The sequence below is a fragment of the Melozone crissalis genome, unplaced genomic scaffold (assembly GCF_028551555.1).
Source record: "Melozone crissalis strain CALT ecotype California unplaced genomic scaffold, PUWL_Pcris_2 ptg000132l_1, whole genome shotgun sequence".
Classification (NCBI taxonomy): Eukaryota; Metazoa; Chordata; class Aves; order Passeriformes; family Passerellidae; genus Melozone; species Melozone crissalis.
The window spans coordinates 790,629-810,675 of NW_026535905.1; the positions used below are offsets into that span (position 1 = coordinate 790,629).

The 20,047-nt window shown below is 45.7% G+C and overlaps 1 protein-coding gene across 4 annotated transcripts in view; it reads right to left on the minus strand.

Moving 5' to 3' along the window:
* Positions 1-13,913, minus strand: part of MAEA (macrophage erythroblast attacher, E3 ubiquitin ligase) — a 49,186-nt gene extending 35,273 nt beyond the window's left edge. The window contains exons 1-2 of one of the 4 annotated variants that reach the window (XM_054293229.1): positions 13,743-13,818; positions 6,113-6,206 (exon numbers count right to left, since the gene is read on the minus strand). Coding sequence is in view for 2 of the 4 variants with exons in the window: in XM_054293231.1 (XP_054149206.1) it covers positions 13,743-13,811 (69 nt within the window). In the remaining 2 variants the exon portion in view is untranslated. The other 3 variants (XM_054293230.1, XM_054293231.1, XM_054293227.1) reach the window with 3 other exon arrangements.
* Positions 13,914-20,047: the final 6,134 nt, after the last annotated feature.

Genomic DNA, 20,047 nt, shown 5'->3' on the forward strand with positions numbered 1-20,047 from the left:
GAAGAGCATTGTTCTGGTGTACAAGCTGGAACTGGTGGAAGAGCAGGAAGGACTGCCAGGAGAGCCACACGTTGATCACTCAGTTAGAGCAAGGAGTAGAAAACTGCAGAGCTAAGGATGTCAGGGGGAGGTTTTAAGTGCACACTTGGGAACTCAGCTGTGAAGTTTACCACCTGGCCTTCAGCCCAAACACAGTCCTCTTCCTGCCCATGAATGCAAATAAGGTACCAAAGCAAGGCAGAGTTCTCAAATCATGAAGTGGCTAAAACTATTCACATTGGGCAACTGTAGACAATCTTTTCGTGAGCCATATCAAATGTAACTTGAAATAGCCTTAAGCAGAGTGAATTTAAATATATTTTAATAAAAATAAATTTTTCAGCAAGCCATTCACTTACTAAGTGATTCCATTTTCTTGAGTTTTTTGAAAACACATTAAAAATAGAAAAAACCACCAGCCAGTATTAAATGCTTGCATATGTTGTAACCTGATGTTTTGCAAACTGTATACACTTTTCAAGTGTTAATTATCAGGCAGCAAATAAATATTTAAAGAAATATAAATAATTTTAAGCCAACTGCATACAGGAGTGCATCAAAACAAGTGTGAGCAGCTGGTGAAGGGAGGCAGTCTTGCCCCTCTACTCTGCTCTTCTGAAGCCCCACCTGCAATGCTGCACCCAGCTCAACACCAGAGGGATCTGAACCTGCTGGAGCAAGGCCAGAGGAGGCCACAGAGGAGACCAGAGGGCTGAGCCCCTCTGCTGTGGGGACAGGCTGGGACAGCTGGGGGTGTCCTGCCTGCAGAACAGAAGGCTCTGGGAAGAGCCTATGGCGCCTTGCAGTACCTAAAGGGGCTACAAGAGAGCTGCAGAGGGACTTTCACAAGGGCATGGAGGGACAGGACAAGGGGCAATGGCTTCAAACCATAGAGGGCAGGGTTAGATATGAGGAAAAAATTCTCTGCTGTGAGGGTGGAAAGGCCCTGACACAGGTTATCCAGAGAAGCTGTGGATGACCCATCCCTGGAAGTGTTCAAGGCCAGCCTGGATGGGGCTTTCAGCAACCTGCTTTAGTGAACATGGCAAGGATGCTGGAATTAAATCATCTCCAAGTTCCCTTCAAAGTAAACCCTTCTATGATTCTAAACCAGCTAATCCTTTACACAGCATCCTACAATGCATACTGCTTTTTTACTCATTATCAAGATTTTACTGAGATTCATTTTTCTTCTCTTCTTAAGGTTTTCTGAATTTATCTACGTGTGCACACCTTGTAGTCTCTCCATAAATGGAATATATAGAACCAGCTGCTGAACATACTCCCACCTCAGCTCTTGCTTATCGCTACAGACTCACAGAAAAACGCCTTTAGGAAACCTGTGATAAGAGCATAGCATCCATACAGCCTTTAACAATATGAAAAGGGAGAGCAGAATGCACACCATTTTCCCCTCATAGAAGTTTATTAATTATAGTGATCAAAGCTTCAAATGCTTTGCTACCTCAATGGCATTTATGTTGTTGGAAGTCAGACATCCAGACTGGACTTACGCTCATTGTAGCACCTTGAATTCTATTAAGCAGCTGAATGGCATTTTGAGAATGTGGCAAAGTTTCAGCCTGTTGCACACCTGCAGCTTCTACAACAGACACAGTCACTCACTGAGCACCTGGGGTTTGCAAACAAATTGAATACAGACACTGCTGAAGGGCTCTCTGCTTGGGATAGAGTACAACAAAAAGCAAACATCAGCTGTGGAGAGCTCTTGCAGAGGTGTTGTAGCTGTCCAGCCACAAAAACCTTCTGAGCTGCAGCTAGAGATACAGCTCTCATCACCATCACAGCCAGCATATACATCCACTTAATTCAGCTAGACTTCAAATAAGTAATTGCAATTACCAAGGCCTTACAGACACCAGCAGCTTAAGGAAGACGAAAAGCATCTACAGAATTGAGTTTGTGACCCAACTACCAAGGACAACAGGGTCTCACTTCTAAATGCTTTCTCTGTCTCCACCAGTAAGGTCTGCTCCTAAGCCCTCCTGATGGTGTATGAGCAAGTCTGGGCAGAGAGGTGCCACTCACTCATGGAAGAGTCCGAAGCAAGCTGAAGGTACACAGGTACATGGGAGCAGAGGGAGGAAAGGAGAGAGCCCTTGGATGACACTGTTAACCTGCTGCCATTGCTGCAATGCCACAGTGAACAACAACAGCTGTCTGTGACTGAAAAGGGCAAGTTTTGTGCCTCTACTCCAAAAAGAGACCCTGGAAGATCACAAAACCTACAGGCTGGTCTGCCTCACCTCAGCTCTCGTGAAAGTTACAGAAAAAACAAAAAAACGACAAAAAAGCCCAACCATTTCCAATCTTATAAAGGTGACTAGGAACAACCAGCCCAGATTTGTCATATGCAAATCAAGCTGACAAACTGTTTGCTTTCAGTGCTGAACTGTCTCTGAATGGCAGGAGCACACAGCAGCCCTTCGTGCCGATAGCAGTGAGGTTTCTGACATTGTCTCACTTGTGGCCAAACAGGAGACATGGACTCAATGGCTGAACACAAGATGGGTCAGGGACTGACTATCAGGCTCTAAGAACAATGGTCAGTGGTCCCAAAGCTTCCTGGTGGCCCATGACAAGTACTGCTTGTCTCCAGAATGTTATCAACTCCAACAAACACGTCATCTTCAACCACCTGCACTCCAGAACACATAGAGGGCAAGCTGGTAGAGTGCTTGATAAACGGGTGTCAGAGCTGCCATTCAGAAACAATGACAAACTGGAGAAATACAGCAAGAATTTTGTGAAACATAATCAAGGGAAACACCAGAGCCCAATATCTGGCACAAAACCACTCCAGCCTTTAGTACTGGATGTGGAATAACTGGCTAGAACCAGCAGTGCAAGAAAAGATGCAGAGGTCCTGCTGGACAGCAGGTGGGACACGAATCAGCAACAGGCTCTCATGGCAGTGAAAGGTGACCCCATGCCAGGCTGCATTGGCACAACTAAAGGCAGGGGGTTGAGAGGAGTGATTGTTCATGCTCACCACTCATGCAGACTCATCTGGAATACTGAGTCTGGTTTTCAGGTCACTCCCCCCCTCCCACTAAAAAAGAGATGCTGACAACCTGGAGGGAGTCCAGAAGGCTGCCACCATGACAGTGGAGGATAAAACAGGAAGTCCAAGAGAAGCTGACAGGGGCAGGCTGGTTTCCTTTGCAGAAGGGAAGGCTCTGGGAGCTGGAAGCAGCATAATCTGATAAAAGCTTTCTGCCACCAAAAGGCGAAGGTCACAGATAAGAGTCAGCCAGGCCTTCCGGAGTTACAGAGCAAAAAGGAAGGAGGCTGAGCTGACAACTGTCACTAAAGAAAATTCCAGCTGGACATCAAAAAATATTTCAATCAGAAGATTTGGTAAGCGCTGGAACAGCAGCCCAGAAAGGTGATGGAATCTCCACCCTCAAAAACTTTCAGAACTTGGCAGGACTCTGAGCAACTCACACCAGCTTTGAAGTTAGCCAAGGTTCGAGCAGAAGCCTGAATTTAAGAGTCTACAGGAGTACTCCCCTACCTTACTTTAATGAATTCATCTCTGCTAACTTAGACATCAAATACATTCCCATATGAAGATCTGAATGACCATACCAGATAAGACCAAAAATCCCCTCTCTGTCGCTCTTTCCTCTGAGGATATCCAGAAAGAGGATGGCACTTGAAAAAAGGCAAGAACAAAGTTACTAAGCCCAAAGTCTCACTGGACTTCTTGAGCCAGAGATGGGAATTTAATAATGGGAACTTACCACCACAGGGTGTTTCTCACTCATGAACTCTGGTTGCTGCTGACCTGAGTTTTAGCACTGCAACATCCTGTTGGGAAATATTTCACAGGCTCACAACTATGTGAAGAAATACTCTTAGCTTTGACTTTACAATTGACTTGAAACCCTTTTGTTCTTGTTTTGGAAGCAAAAAAGGGAACCTTCTCCTACACACTTCTCCCATATCTGGAGATTGGAGAGACTCTGAACCATTCCTTGAAGACAGACATTCCATCTCTCTAATCCTTCTTGCCCTTCTGTAGCCATTTTCCAGTTCTACCAAACCCTTTCTCAGGATGAGAGAAGGGAGAAATTAAGAGTAACTCATCCTGCTTGAGAGAAGAAGAAGCAGCCATGGCTTTCAAGTTGTGTAGAGTTCTCAATTGTTCCCTGTCCCAACACTTCTCTCCTGTGTTTGTTACCATTAACCTGGCCACTCACACAAAGCATTCACTGTGAGCCCTGAGATCCCACTGAGCAATCATGATCACTTCCAACTCAGTTATTATATATATATATTTAACACTAGAATTAATTTTCTTTCCACCATACCTAAAAACTGTATCACACTGCACTTAGCTATACTGAATTGAATTTATTTTAACACCCATTCAGTCTCTCACTATTTTTTCTCTAATGGTTCACACTTTGGCTACATCTGTAACACCTCAATTATCTCAGTAGCATCAAGGAAACTGCTTCATCTCAGCACTTACATTTCCTTCCAGGCTGTTCAAACAGCTGAATAGCACCAGGATGCCAGCAGAATCCTAACACCAATCTTGCTCCATCAGAGAAGCTGGCTACTAAATCTTGATGTTGGTTTTTTATCTTGCCCAGTTCCTTATCTGCATAAGGACTTCAGTCTTTCTTGAAGAGTTCCCGGTAAAGCTTATCTCCAAAAAACATCCAGTAATATGAATAAACTATCAACCAAGTCCACCTCCCTGCCCACTGCAGTTTTTTCAAAACAACTCCAGTATCTTTATATGGAATGCACTTTTAAAAAGTCACATTAACTGATGTACATTATTCCATACTGGATTAGTCAGGATACTATTTCTGCATCAATAAGCCACTGGCTGGAAGGGAAAAATCAATTACATATATTAAAAATCTCACTAAAATTTTACTTAAAGTAGAAGCATGCAAACAGTCTTCTACATTGTCTTTCTTCCACAGCCATCCAACAAAATCCCCAGACTACTTCAGCACCTATCAGAGAATTAAGAGGAGGACTCAACACAGGAGAAGGGGATTTCTCCCAAAATAAAAAGCTTGTTATAACAAGTGTTATGTGCTGCATTTCTACTCCTTTGGAGGCGTAGGATGTTAGGCCAAAGCCTAATGGCCACTGTGAAAAATTCCAAATACCACCTTGATGCTGCCCACAGGTTTTTCTAACTGGTACAGACCAATACTGAAAGACTGAATTACACATTTCTTTCATGACTGAAGATTTGAAAAAAATGTAAACCTTTATTCTCCCCCAAATCTTCAGCCTTACATTAGACTTTCAGCACACCAGTTCTCACACTACAACACTGGCCAAATTCCTTCTTTACTTATATAGATTCAACCCTAAGGAGCTCCAAATAAAAATGGAAACTAAAACACAATCACTTTCAGATCACAAGATTATTCAAAAAGTTTCTAGCCCACAGTAACTGCATGGATGAAACTAGTTCAGATGTAGCAGAAAAAAGTAAAAAACCAGCTTGTATAGCTATCTTTGGGTTTTTGGGAATTACAGAGTAAAAGTGAGACTTCAAAAAAGTTGAAGGAAGAAATTGAAGGAAGAAGTATTTGGTTATATAACATCATTAAATATTCTCCAGACTCCTGTTAACAGGAATTTTCCAAGTTTCTAAAAACTAATTTTTACAGAAAACAGTATAGACAACAGAAACAAGCATCATTTACACAGGTTTGCAATTCTGCAAAGAACATCCATTTTCCTTCTGTATTTGATATTAAGTAGTTAATTGGGTCTAACTGGCACAAATTCCTACAGAGGGAACTTTTAACTGTATATCCTGACTTGACAGATCTCTGTGTGCATCCTCAGTGTTAAAGTATCTTGGCTGAAAGAAACTCCTTCCCACAGAAAATGTGATTTTTTAAAAACATAAAAACCTACATTGTGTATCTTTTCAAATTAACTCAGTCATGAGCAGGAGGGAATTAAAAATGGATTTGTAAAAATCTTATCAAGCACATGAAGTCACAAAATCAGGAGGAAGAAAAAAAAAAGAGTTTCAAGAAATATAAAATCAAAAGAGTCCTACCTAGGTGGGGGGAACCATTACAGAACTATGCTCTCCTTTCAAGGGGCAGAAAAAAGGTGAGCTTCCTCTCCTCAACTGTGTTAGCTTACAACACCTGAAAAGCACCAGAGATTTGGATCAATCTGCAGGTCTCCAAGACAATTCTGCTGAAGACTTTCAGATATAAATAAGCTTTTTCCAAATGCCCCTACATGAAATTTAGCCTGGCCAGCCAGCTAGGGAAAACAAGAGAGGTGCAGTGATGAAATTGCCTTTCAAAAAACTAGAAGCAAAGACAACTTAGCACCACTTTAGGCAAGAACAAGGAAATATAAGAACTTGTAAAAAAATTAAGCATCTCCTGGAGAGTTTTATTAAACAGTGTCAACAGAAAAACTAAACCCCACAAGAAACTACTTCAAGCATTCAGCTCTTGTCTTGAGACTAAATTAGAACACCCTGCTCACTGCTTCAATGAAACAGAAAAGTAGAGGATATCTACTATATATGATGCCATAGAAAAATGAGGCAGGGTACAATAAACTACTGAAAATTTTCCCTCAAAGAAATAACAACTAAGAACTTCCTTGCAGAATTGCTGAAATTCTGCATTTTTATATAGCTCATTTTTTCCTCAACAGTTCTTGGATTACTTCAGACCAGAGTCAGCATCATTATTTGTCACTGGACTTATCCAAAATGTAAATGATATCAGCACCTCTTCAGTGAGCTCTTCTGATTAGCAACTCCTATAAATTCCTTAAAATAGTAATAGTTTTTCCTTGTTCTAGGCAAAATCAGAAAAAGAAAATACACTTAAAAGAGTAGTAGTATATTTGAGGAATGGATGGCTTAAAATAATGTCTAGATTTAGGTTAATTAGGTAAAAGCATTAAAATAAAATCTTGAAGAGATATAGAGCCAAATGAAGCCATTTCATAAGCCTAAAAGCAGGTGGAGTAATTTGGATTATTAAAAAGCAGTTCTTTTGCAAACAGTTTCCATGCTTTGGAAGGGGAAAGCCCAGTAGCTTGCCTCAGTTACACAGCAGTCAGTCTCACCACTCAGGAACACAGTACTGAGTATTGCAGAGCAGCTGTGCCCCAAAAGAAACCATCATTACATTATTGAAAGCTGCTGCTTCAATACAGGAGAGAAGGAACAGCAAAAATTCTTGGGCTATCCATCTGCTACACACATACTTACAACAGAAGCAATCACACTCCTTCAGAACATTATCCTGTGACACAGACTGCAAGGAACTTATTTCTGAATGTATGATCAACTTTTGAACAAGGCTTCCTACAAGAAAACGAAGTGCTTTACAAGTGATGTTACAGTTACAAACAATTGTCTTACATCCCTATAGAGGGGGGTTGACAGCCATTTTAGAGCCCTGCCTAGAACCACCCTGAGCACACCAGAGGCCTTTCCAAGGCCCTTGTTCAAAGTTGCCACCCTGGACTTACACCTCACAAGAAATGCCTCTGCTTTTCTTCTTTCAGTAGAAATACTGGAGTGCTGACAAGAACCTAAGCATTGCTTCCTGGCCAAAGCTGAGCTGCAAAGCTAAGGTCACTCAGCAGGTCTGTGTCCTGAGCAAGTCCTTCCATTTGCTTCGAGCCTTCTCTCTTCTCCAAATATTTGCTCATTTAAATCCCAGCACCACCTCTTTACCTCTTTAAATGAAAGAGGTCGTTGTCCTTCTGTGTGTTTGCACAGCCCAGACACCATGGTACTGCTAGAGATCCCATTTCCAATCAAACTGCTCCCAAAACAACCCATTCCAGCCAAAGTCACAGCATTTCTTGTAAGACAATTAAGCATTATTGATTCAAATTAGCAGACCCATATCAGAATATACGAATGACCAAAGTTCTACTCAGTGTATCATCTGGTTTAATTTCATTTTCACTGGTTTACAAGTCCAGTTAATCCACAGAGCTCTTAAAAAAGCTGAAGTAAATCCAAAGAAGTTGTGAAGTAGTTAAATTACTGACTATCAAAATAAAAGTATCTTAAAAATGGCTTTATTTAAACGAAATATCACATATTGTAAGTAATCAATTACTTTGGCACATTTCACATTCTGGGTTAGCAAATACTTCCCACACAGTGTATCTTCAGGCTGCAGTTTGTGGGAGGCCAGGTGCACAATTCAGGCAGCCCTGTGCCTGAACAAGGACTGATGGATGCTGTCAGAGTGCCCTCACAGCAGATCTGCTGAGCAGCACTTCCCTCAGGCTGTGAGCCTGAAAGGGACACTCGTGTGTGATCACACAGCAACCACTGACTGGGGGGACAATGGGAAGGAGCTTAGGGAGCACACCCAGCAAAGCACTCTCCTCCTATTGCAGTACTAGGAAATGTTTGGGGCTCATCTTTACTTATTTCCCAGCTCTTGAGAAACACTCACTGTGCTAGGACTCAAATCAAGTCTGATGTCAACACCGAAAGACCCCAATGTGCTGGCTACCACACAAACATACTATTCCTGCACCAGAAAACATGCTCAAACCAATCTCACAAGACCACAGGGCACTGTCCTGTGAAAACACCACAAATCAAGTATGGTGCAACCAGCAATTGCAACATCAGGTAAGTGCTCACTTGGAAGATACTAGCAGGAGATCCTCTGGGAGATGTTTGAGAATGCCTTTCTTCAAATATTTTCCTACAGGCACAATGGGGTACTAATAACCAAGCAACAGCTCTAGGTGATGACCACACTGTTACTGTCTTTTACTGGGTTTTCTCCCTTCATAAATCATTTTAAAATGTATTTTATAGTGAGTGGGCAGGGGTGGAAAAGAAACCAATGATCCAATTTCTTCAGCTACTGCACAATATCAAACTTCTTACAAAGTGCCAGTGTTAGCTCTTTCTTAGGAGTGTTTTTAGAACAGAGTGCAGTGCAGGAAAACAAAGCAGGAGGAAAGATTTCACACTTGTTTGCTGACACACACACCCCCCACGTGTCAAAACAGGAAGTGCATTATTCAGCAGCACAGGAACGCTGGGCACGGACACTGCACACACTCGGTGAGTCAGAGCACCCAGGCTGAAGATGGATCTGGTGTGAGAGAAGTGCTCATGGTGAGTTAGTGCAGAGCTGTCACCAACATCAGGCTCAGCTTATTTTGCCAACCTTCTGTCTGAAAAGCACCCAGATAATCCAAAAAGGGGCCTAAGAGAGAGCTAGAATGGGACTTTTTATAACAGCAGGTAGTGATAGAACAAGGGGGAACGGCTTCCAACTAAGAGGGCAGGTTTAGATTAGATAAGAGGAAGAAATTTTTTCCTTGTGAGGATGGTAAAACACTGGCACAGGCTGCCCAGAAAGCTGAGCATGCCTCCTCCCTGGAAGTGTTCAAGGCCAGGCTGGATAAGCCTTGGAGCAATTCAGTGTAGTGGCAGGTCCCTGACCCTGGCAGGAGGGCTGGAACAAGATGATCTTTAACGTCCCTTCCAACTCAAGCCATTCTATGATTCCATCAGGATCTGTATTTGTATTTTCTTACACTGATGTACAGACAGTGAACTAAATGTTACAAGCTGTTACTTCTGTCTTAAGTCCTGCTTGAACCACTTTCACTGAACAACTTTTGCTGCTACCTTTTCAAAGTTTTGACAAAAGTACTCCTGAGTACTCTTAAAATTAGGTTCAAAACCAACTTGAGTAAAGCTTATAAACATGGGGAAAAAATAAAGTACTGCAACCAGTTATGCAAAAGATTAATGTGCACTTCTTCTGCCTCACTGGGTAAAAAGTTGATTGTTCAGATGTTTGACATCTCCATTAGTGACCTGGATGACGGATCAGAGTGCACCTCCCCAGCCTGCAGAGGACACAAAACCAGGAAGAGCTGTTACTATGCCAGGAGCTCGTGGTGCCATTCCACACATCTCACTGGGCTGGAGAAATGGGCAAACAAGAACCTCATAAATTCAATAAAGAGACACGTAAAGTCTTACACTTGAGAAAAAACAACCCTTTGGAGCAGGACAAGTTGGAGACAAAGCCTGGGAAGCAGCTCTGCAGCACAGAGCCTGGGGTCCTGCTGGACAAACTGCCCACGACAGCACCCCAGGCTGTGTGAGGCAAACACTGCCAGCAGCCCAGGTGATCCTGCCCCTCTAACTGGGGCTCAGACCCACCCAGAGTGCTGTGCCCAGTTCTGGCTCCCCATCCAACAGAAACATGGGCACACTGCGATGAGTACAGAGACATCACCACCAGACTGGAGAATCTGCCATGGGAAGAGGGGCAGAGAGGGCTGGCACTGTTCAGCCCAGAAGAGGCCCAGGGGAAGCCTTGGCAAGGTGTGTGAATGTCCCTGATGGGGACAGCAAAGGTGGAGCCAGACTCCTCTCAGCAGTGCCCCATCAAAGTACAACAGGCAATGGGCACAAACTGCAATACACAGAATTTCCTGTCACCAAAAGATTACATTCCTCTAGTAGCACAACAGCAGTCAAACACTGGACTAGCTTTGCCAAGAGAGGCTGGAGTGTCTCTTGGAAGAGAACTGAGAGCGGTGTGGCCGTGGTGCTGAGCAGCCTGCTCCAGCTGACCCTGCTGGGAGGGCTGGTGCTGCACCACACTGTCTGCAGAGGGGCTTTCCCACCTCACCGTTCTGTGGGCCCAGGACATGCACTTCATAGAAACCCAGTCTCCTGCATGCTTCCCTGGAACAATCCAAAAATCGCATTTCCATTAGAAATTAGTATCTTATTAAATCTGCTGCCAGTATGTTCCCTGACAGAGCTGCCAACAAAAGAAACCAAAGAGCAGCTCTGAGAAGGCACTTACAGATCCTGTGCTTCTACAACTCTCCTGTTGCAACTTTTTTTAAAGCAGCAGCAGAGCAGTTAACCCAAATCTGCAGACCAGAATATTTTCCAAAGTGATCATTCCTGCTTTTGGGTCTTCCACTTTTGGGGGGGTCTTAGCCTATACAGCTTGCTATCACTTTAATAATCATTCATACTCTAAAGATATGGATGAATTATCCAGCTTCCTGTCGTCACTTGTTTATTATTTTCAGCAAAGAACTCCGATAACAATGTTTGCATTCATTCCCTTTCAAATTGTCAGCTTTCATCTTACATGCTCTCATCTGAGACTAGCAGAATTACCCATCAGTAGGATTAAAAAAAGAAAAGAAAAAAAATTCCACAGCAGTTTGGTAGAAGAATAGCTGACAATCTCCTTGTCCTTGAGAAAGGACTGGAGGGAGCAGGGGGCAATATTCAAGAATTATTTTCTGCACTTAAAGAGCTCCTCTAGATTCAGCTGAAGAAGTGCATTTACTTCCCCCGAGCTGAACTGCTCAAGTATTTGCACTCCAGCAGCAGGCACCATTGAGCTCTGGAGCAGGGATTTCCCCCTGCAGTTTGAAGCACTCTCGCACATGAAAAGCTGTGGAACACACTGTAAATGTAGAACTATTACACAACTATTATCTAGTGATGCTGGCATGAGGAAGCTAGAGGGAGGAAACAGGAAGGATATAAATACAAGTCTGCAATCTTTTATATTTTACTCACATAAGGGAAAATCACCAGTGTCCAGAGCTCCAAGAGACACATCTGAGCTACTGTGTTGGTGAATAAAAAGCCCTCAGTGGTACACATTCATTTTACACAGCATCTAAATAAACTGGAAATAGAAATTCAGAGTCTCAGTCCCACAGAAACCTGTAGGCATCATCTGACTTCTAAAGATCAAAATGAGATCTCATATCAACTTACTTTAGTAGACTTTAGCCTTAGTGTTCATTTCTCCGTGCTGCCTTTTCACCTCCACCAGTAAAATGTTTTGATATATGACTCACAGCTAAGAACATTTCAGAGGACACACTCAAAAGATTTGAGCAGACACTGTTCTGGCAGGTTTTTTTAAACAATGAAAAATGTTACTGAAGATTACAGGAACAACCCAGAAGTTGAATGGCTGCTGGGAAGAGTCAATAAACATCACCTTTGCTTGGAAATTAGGAATTTCAGTGCAAGGGTGTATCACCCTCTTACTATTTAGCTTGCTAACTTTACAAACAACATTCCATTCTGTTAGGTATATTTTTGTTGAGATATTTTAGGGGAAAAGAATGCTTGTGAAAATAAAATAATTAGTCCAAAATATTCTCTACCTTTGAAATGGCTGGCACTTTGACAATTCATCTTAAGTCATAAGCATCAAAACAAAAACTCACTGATCCTCACTGCCAGTAATTTTTCAGGAATGCAGCAACCAAAGCTGTGGTAACAACTGGAATTCACCTAAAATACAGTCTTAAAACGATCTTCTTAACATTAAATGCCTTCACATTGTTCTGGCTATGGAAAGTGCCAGAGAGCTCTTTACAGCTATTTTAAAATTAAGGCCTGATGCTGTCAGGATCAAAGTACTTCTGGGTGACAGAAAGGAGCCTTCACACGTAAAAGGGGAATCAACACTCTGTCCTTCTGCTTCTCAGACCCGAGCAGAATGGAGCTGGTGGAGGAGGACGTGCACAAGACGAACACGGCCAGAGAACCTGCAGAGCCAACACTGTAAAGAGCACACAATGCTCGGCGTGTAAAGGACAGCATGATCTCAGCACAACAAAGTTGACTTTGCATTAACATCTCCTGTACGCGGCAAAACGTGGACACCCTGACACGAGAGATGTTTAAATACGCATTTTGCAATAGGGATCCCTCTCCCAGGTCCCTTCCACAGCTGCTGCTATTTATGTGGCAAACCTCCTGTATACACACCACGACACTTCAAACAAAGGTTCCCGTTGATTCCTATGAGCACCATCCTTGCAGCTCACCAGTTCTCGGGGGCACCGAGCGCTGAGGTCACCGCCGAGCCCTTCACCTGCCTCCCAACACCTGCTCAGAGCCCGAGCCCACCTATGCAGCCCTGGGAGACCTCCCTCCCGCAGGCAGCCCCAGCAGCTCAAGGAACAGCTTCTACCGAACTGCATTTTGCTTACTCGCCTCCACAGCCCTCCAGTACGTCTGTCTCTTTCTATATTTTAAGCTCATCTCCATCTTCGGGGGACCAAGCAGCCAGGGAACCATATCACACCGCCACCTCCACTCCCTCCCCTTTACCACGTCTCCTAACAACGCCACGTAGATGCAGATAATCATCTGGGATGAGCACTCCAGGCAGTGCTCGGTGTTCCTGAGGGAGCACATTCCACTCACACGCCCCAGCCCCTCTCCCCCAGCCCGGCTCCGTCCGAGCCCGCTCCCCCCTCACACCGCCCCGCGAGCACAAGGACCCCACTTCTCTCCCAGCTCCCTTCCAGCTCTTTTTGTGTCCCCGGCGTGCCCGGGGAGCTCCCCCGTCCCCTCAGGGCACGGAGACACCGGGGAAGAGCCGCATATTCCAGGCACGTCCCTCTCCCTCCGCGGAGGGGGATGGGAACAGCAGCAGCGGAGCGGCACCAGCCGAGACGTCAAGCGGAGGAAAAACGAGGACAGGCGGGAACTACGCGACAGGAATCGTTCCCAACCTCCATCCCACAGCCCCGGGGCTCCCGAGGCGGGGAGAACGGGGTGGGGAGAAGGGGCTCCCCCTCAGCGCTGCTCGGGCGGGACGCTGAGGGCGTTAACGCGCTCCCCCCCGCGCCGGGGGCGGCCCGGCACCCACCTTGAGAGTGGGGTACTCCTGCACCTTCAGAGTCATTGAGAGCTGAGCGGCTGATTCCTGCACCGCCATCTTGGATCGGGCACCGGCCGCCTCCCCCCTCCCTCCTTTCCCGCCCGCCCTCCTTCCCAGCGCGTCCCGGCGGGAGCTACCTACGGCGCGCGCGGCATGCCGGGAAACGGCGCGCGCCCCGCCCCGGCCCGGCCCTCATGGACACGGGCCGAACCAACGCCGCGCGCTCCCCCCCTCTCGCCACCCCGCGCCGCCGCAGCTTGGTACGCTCCGAGGGGGCGGTGACGGACGGAGAGCGACGGCGCGCCGGCCAATGAGCGGCTGCCTTCCCTCACGTTCCTCCGCCGTGACTGTGGGCGCCGCCCCAGAGCTCGGGGAGCCGCGCCTGAATGGGCAGCGGTGTGGGAATGGGCGGGGCCGCGGGGATGCGCGGACAAATCAAATGGGATGACGGCATCGGGATAGGCGGGATTTGGGGGGGTTATGGACACCCAGCCACTCAGGGGCGGCAGAGAGCCGTTTCCTACGGCCCAATCAGAACAGCTTTGGGGCTCAGTGGGCGGGACCTAAAAGTAAATTTTGCTGGTGACTTCAAACGGCCGTTTTAACACCCCCGAGGTGTCCGGGAAGGGGAGGGGCGGGGCGCAGGGCGGGGTGCGATGTGATTGACAGCGCCGCCAGCCAATGCTGTAGCCTCTCAGGTTGACGGGCAGGCTGCTAAACCAATAGGCGGTGCGTCTGGGGCGGGCGGGCGGAGCGGCGGGCGGCGTGTGGCGTGTGGCTGTGTGTACATCGGGAGGGGCGGGGCCGCCCCCGTGAGTTCCGCGGGGCGGAGGGAGCGAGTGAGAGCCAGTGAGGCGGAGACGGCGGGAAGAGGTTTAAATAGCGGAGACGGCGGCAGCCCCCTTGCCCGCGGCTCCCCGGGCCGGCGCCGAGTTTCCCCGGTGAGCGGAGGCGTGGGGCGGGCGCAGCTCCCGCCGCAGCCGGGCCGGTCCCGCCCGCCCCGCGGGGGACGGGGTGGGGAGGGGGGGCGGCTCCGTTCGGCCGCCGGGGGTTCCGGGGGTCCCTTCATGGGCGGCGCCGCCCTCGCAGCCTGGCCGGGCGCGGAGCCGGCGCCGCCGGGCGCTACAGGTGCGGAGCGGGGGCTGCCCCGGGCGGCGCTGCGTGCGCGGGCTCCCGGCGGGATCCCGGCGGGCTGGGGATCTCCATGGCTGCGCTCAGAGGCTTTGCGCGACCCGCTGACCTCTGGCCGGTCCCTGTAAGGTGACAAGCACCGGTTTAAGCGAGCAGTAATTCCTCTGGCGGACGTACGTGAGTGTTTCCACTAAAAAAAAGAAAAAAAAGAAAAGGGAGGCGATCCCGCAGAGTTTCTACTTGTGTGTGTGCGAGGGAATAAAACCGCTCTTGGCGTGTCAGTCCTGATGTAAAAGCTGCTTTCTGGGCAGTGTCTCGGTGTTCGGCTCCTCGCCGTGACCCGCAGGGACACAGGGCACTGGGACAGACCTGCAGCACCGCGAGCTTGAGAGGAAGGGAAAGGTGCCCATAGCTCCGGCCCGTGCAGTAAATACAAACTTCATTCCCTTGCTGAAGTCGATGTCAAAAGTTTAGTTTCGTGATGCACTGGCAGCAAATGTGCTTCAAGCAGTGCGCTGCTTGAGTTTGAAGCTTTAAAGAGCCCCCAAATCCTGTATCTATCAATAACCATGATGATTTTTATGCTCTCTGAACATTGCAGTTATGTTTTTACCGGTCTGCAGAAGACTGAGGGAAGATAAACACCTAGACTTCCAGGAGGAGCAAACACATTTAGCTTTCTTGGTTTGAAAGAGCAAGTATGTTTCTGAGAATATTTAGTGGTATTATTTCTGATGTGCATAGATCTCATTGCACTGAAAGTATCTGTCCCCCACAAAGGGATGGGGGTAAATAAAAGGGAGCGTGGGAAGTTCTGTAGTTGAGTATTGGATTTTCTTTGGGTCTCTTTTTACTGATATTTACTCACAGCTGCCGTAGCATTCAGCCTCGTGCTGACCATAACCAGCAAATGTATGCCTAAACATAATTTACCAAGCCCACACCAGGTGCAAAGCCTTTGTTTGAGAAGTGTGTTAGTAAAACTTTTGTGTTAGTTACACCTGGGATTAGCATTCGTGTCCAGACACGATCTTGGGACTAGATCCTGCAAGAGGGTTTTTATAAGGGGGATTTTGACTCCATTAAGGCCCTGGGCAGGGAATTGTTCACCCTGAGCTGCTTGGGTGGAGGATCGAAAACTTTGCTCAATTGTTGCTGTATTTACAAACATAATTATGTGGCATTGTAAAATATTCCTGTTCTTCCTGTCTGTCTTCAGCATCCTGTAAGCTAATATTTAGAAGGAAATTTGCTCTTCAGTATTCCCCATGATTAATGGTACTGAGCAGCTTGAACTTGGCATACCTTAATTCTGTGATGCCTATAGGGATTCAACGAGTGTGACTTGCCACGTAATTGATCAAGTCATGTATGTATTTGTCCTAGACACTTATTTGCAACAGGTTTTGTTTACATGTAATCTCTTAATGGCCCTTTCTGATAATACAGTAGCTAGTTTAATGTAACACAGACACTCTGTGGATACAGGTTATGTGCTCAGACCGTTTCTGCCTTTAAACTGGAGGGGTTTTGGTGAAGCTCTGTCAGACGTGAGTAGCCAGAGCTAAAGGGGTTGCTTGATGGAACAGATGGCCAAGCAACCATCATGTCAGAGAAAACAGCATGCATTCGTGTATTCTTAGTTTAACACAAGAGGGAGCATGTCTAATCTTTAACCTTTAAATATTGCAACTTCAGAGAGAAAGCTTCAAGTGTTGAGTGTCAACTAATTTATGTTCAAGGCTCCATGTGCAAATATTGATACAACCTATGCCTATTGCTGGCATGTTTTCAGCTTTGGGCTGCAGCTGTGGGTTTATAGTGTAAATGTTGGCATGATAAATGTGGGGATGAGAGCTAAGCTAATGATCTTTTGATGCTGCTAGAATGTGTGGTTTCCTGCTAAATTAAACACAATATTTATGGCTATTGTTATTCCTGGGTATGGTCATTAATATACTAAAGTTGTACTTTTTTCTTAAATATTAGGTTAATATATGTCTTCTGCTTAACCTACCATACAAACTTGTAAAGCCGAGTCTTAATTAAATTAAATTTAGTTTAATTGCCTATATACCTTTGCATTTAGAGTTCTTATAAATGCTACTACTTTATTCTTCAATAGGAAGTATGACGTTGGATCTACTAAGAAGTTTTATACTGTATCTTCTTTATTTTTGACTTGTCCCCTGGTGTCATAAAAGGAAGATGAAAAATCAGCTTCCATTTTGTGTTTCTTGGTATTGTCCAGCTGAATCATAATGTGTTAATGTTTGTCCTCGTTCAGTGTCTTGTTAATGTGAATTAGCAGTTAGTTTAACTTAAGCAGTGTGCAGAGAATACTGCAAACCTTTAGGAGAACTTCACTCATTTGTTTCCAGTAGCCTTCCACTTTGCTCCAGATTAATGATCAGAGAAAAACATCTGCCTGCCCTTGAACACTGCATGCCAATGATGTATCTTTCAGGAGCATAAACACTCCGTGTGTTAGTTGGTGGAGCAGAGCAGAACCCTCCGTGCTCCGCTTCCATACACTGAAGAAACTGCTGTGGATGGAGATTTCACCACACTGCTCCTCTTTCCTCTCCGTGGCCATCGTAACCCCAGTGCCAGGTGGCAGAGCTGGGTGTGTGTGTCACCATCACTTGTGGTGTTTGCAGAGCAGACTGGCCTGAGGCAGGAATGTGCAGCCTGTGCTGGTTCAGGGGGGAAGGAGCACAGCTTGTCCCACTGTTAGTAGAGTTCTCTTCCTCCGAGCAGGTGGGTGTGGTGATATTGTCCATTATCGTGGATTCTCCATGTTTCTTGGCTATTCCATATCAATCAAGACTTATGCTTTGGTTTTCCTGCCCAGCAGGCTTAGGCTGCTGCACAGACTTTACAATAAAGCTGTATTTTTACTTTAAAAGAAAGTAGCAATATGCCTGTATAGTTCATGGTTGGAGGTTTTTTCCTTCATTTTGTTATTGTAACTTTAAACATAACTGAAAAGTGTCAGTGTAAATGGCTTGCGTAGAAAGTGTTATTTCTGTATCTGAGTAAAAACCCAACAAACAAACAAAAGAAAAAGCCCCCACCACCAAAACCCTGCTGTTAACAACAGCAGCAGCTCTTGCCCTGATGTGTCACTGCTTAGAGTGTAGTTGTAAAGTAGTAAATACAGATCAAACACTTTGTTTCCTTATTTTAACATGATTATAAGGACCCTTTCTTTATCCAGGGAAAATGCAGATGCCCTCAGCAGTTTGAGTTACCAAGTTCCCATAATGAATTGGGGTTGAGACCTCAGTAGAGGCTGTGCTGGGTCGTCTGTGGGAGCATTTTCATATCTCTGGTACCAGTCTGGCACCTTTCAGGCAATGTGTGTGCAGAACTTATAAATTATCCCATGTTTATGCAAACTGGGTTTCGATGTTAAGGTATATTTTATATTGCTTTTATTAAATAAAAAAAAAAGGAGGGGGCATTCACAATGTAGGTCAAATTCTTGTGAAACCTCTTTAAAAAAAAAAAGACTTGTATTTGCATAAAAAAAGGCATGTGGGACTGTCTGAGAAGTGCACAGAGTCCTGTAACTTTCTGAATGGTTTAAATGGGTGATTTAAAATGCAAAGAGAAGGGGGTTTACCTGCAATATTTTTGGCCATAAGCATTTTTTCTTTTTTTTTTTTTTTTTTTTTCCTTTCTGAATTACAGCCCCCTGAAAATGGGGGGGTTTAGAAAGAAAGTGCTGACACAGCCTTGACTACAGAGCAGTGCCCTGCTTGCCGCTGCAATAATTGTCCGGGCAGTGTTTTCTGCTTCCCTGCCATTTTGCTTTACATCGCTCCAACCCGTTCCATTTTTAACTTTCCCAAAGTTTGGTATTATTGCGAGCCCCCGGCGTGCGTGCGGCCGCGGGAGCAGCGAGGGTGGCAGAGTAGCATGGACTTGTTAATCTCAGCCTGATCTTGTCAGCAACAGCAGAGCAGAGGGAGAGAGACACACGCACAACTCCGGCTGGGGCAGCGCTCCAAAGGTTCGTCTCGTGTTTTTCATCCCTCAGTCGCGTTTGCTGGGCGAGTGCCGGCGGTGCGGAGCGCGGCGGGGCCGGGGCTCGGCCGCGGTGTTCGTGAGGGGAGGCTCGGGCTGCGCGCGGCCGCCGTGTGTCTGTGTGTGTCTGTGTGTCTGTCTGCCTGTGTGTGTGCTACGGCCGCCGAGCCGCCGAACGAGAGCAAACCCTGTTGGTTCTCCATGCAAATGACCGCTTTGCTTGTAACAAAAGCCTTGATGTTGGGCTGGGGAAAATGATCTGACAGTGTAACAACCCCAGGCCACTTTCGCCATGTTTTTGTTTATTCATGTTTCATTCCGTCTTCCGTAGCTATCTCGCAGATGTTTCCAATTTCACTGTTTGGTGTTGGCTTGTTTTCTTTTTTTTTTTTTTTCCCCCCCCTCTCTCTCTTTTTTACACCGTGGAGCCTTTTTGGAGTTAGCAAGAAAACGCGTGAAAGAATGTTAAGAAAACAGAGAGGTGTTGCAGATGTTTATACTTTAGTTCTTGCGTGGCGCCTGGCCATTCTGGCACAGGCATTCGGTGCATATGAAGGAACGTAAGCAGCATCTGTTTTACCCTCCGAGCTGCTGCTTCCGCAATGTGCCCATTGTAACTTGAATATTTACATAAACAGATGAAGCGAGCACGTTCCCGGTGCAGTGTGGCAGGTCGAGATTCTCATTTGTTTGCTGCTGCTTTTGAAGGGGGCAGGAAGGGGGAATCCAAAAGAGCAAGGAAAGGAATATCTGTGACACATCATGTATGCTCCGAGATAAACTCCTGCCATCTCGGAGTGCCTTTAAATATTTGAACAGCTTCCGTGAAGTCAAATAAAATTGGTTACCATGAGAAACAAAAAAGTCTAATAGAATACTTGAGCACACTAATGAAAATCTGAATGTAGCATTGTTTTAGAATCATTCAAAGAACTGGATTAGACAGAAAGCCTTGTCAATAACGTAACATTTAAACATTTTTGCTTCTGAGATCCTGGAAAACAGCAGTACACAGTACAGAAATAGCAGAGGTGGATGGTATGTTATCTTACAGTCGCATAAATTGAAATGTAATCGTCTGCTAACGATATTAAAATCAGTCTGGTTGTAGAATTTTATGCTTGATGAAC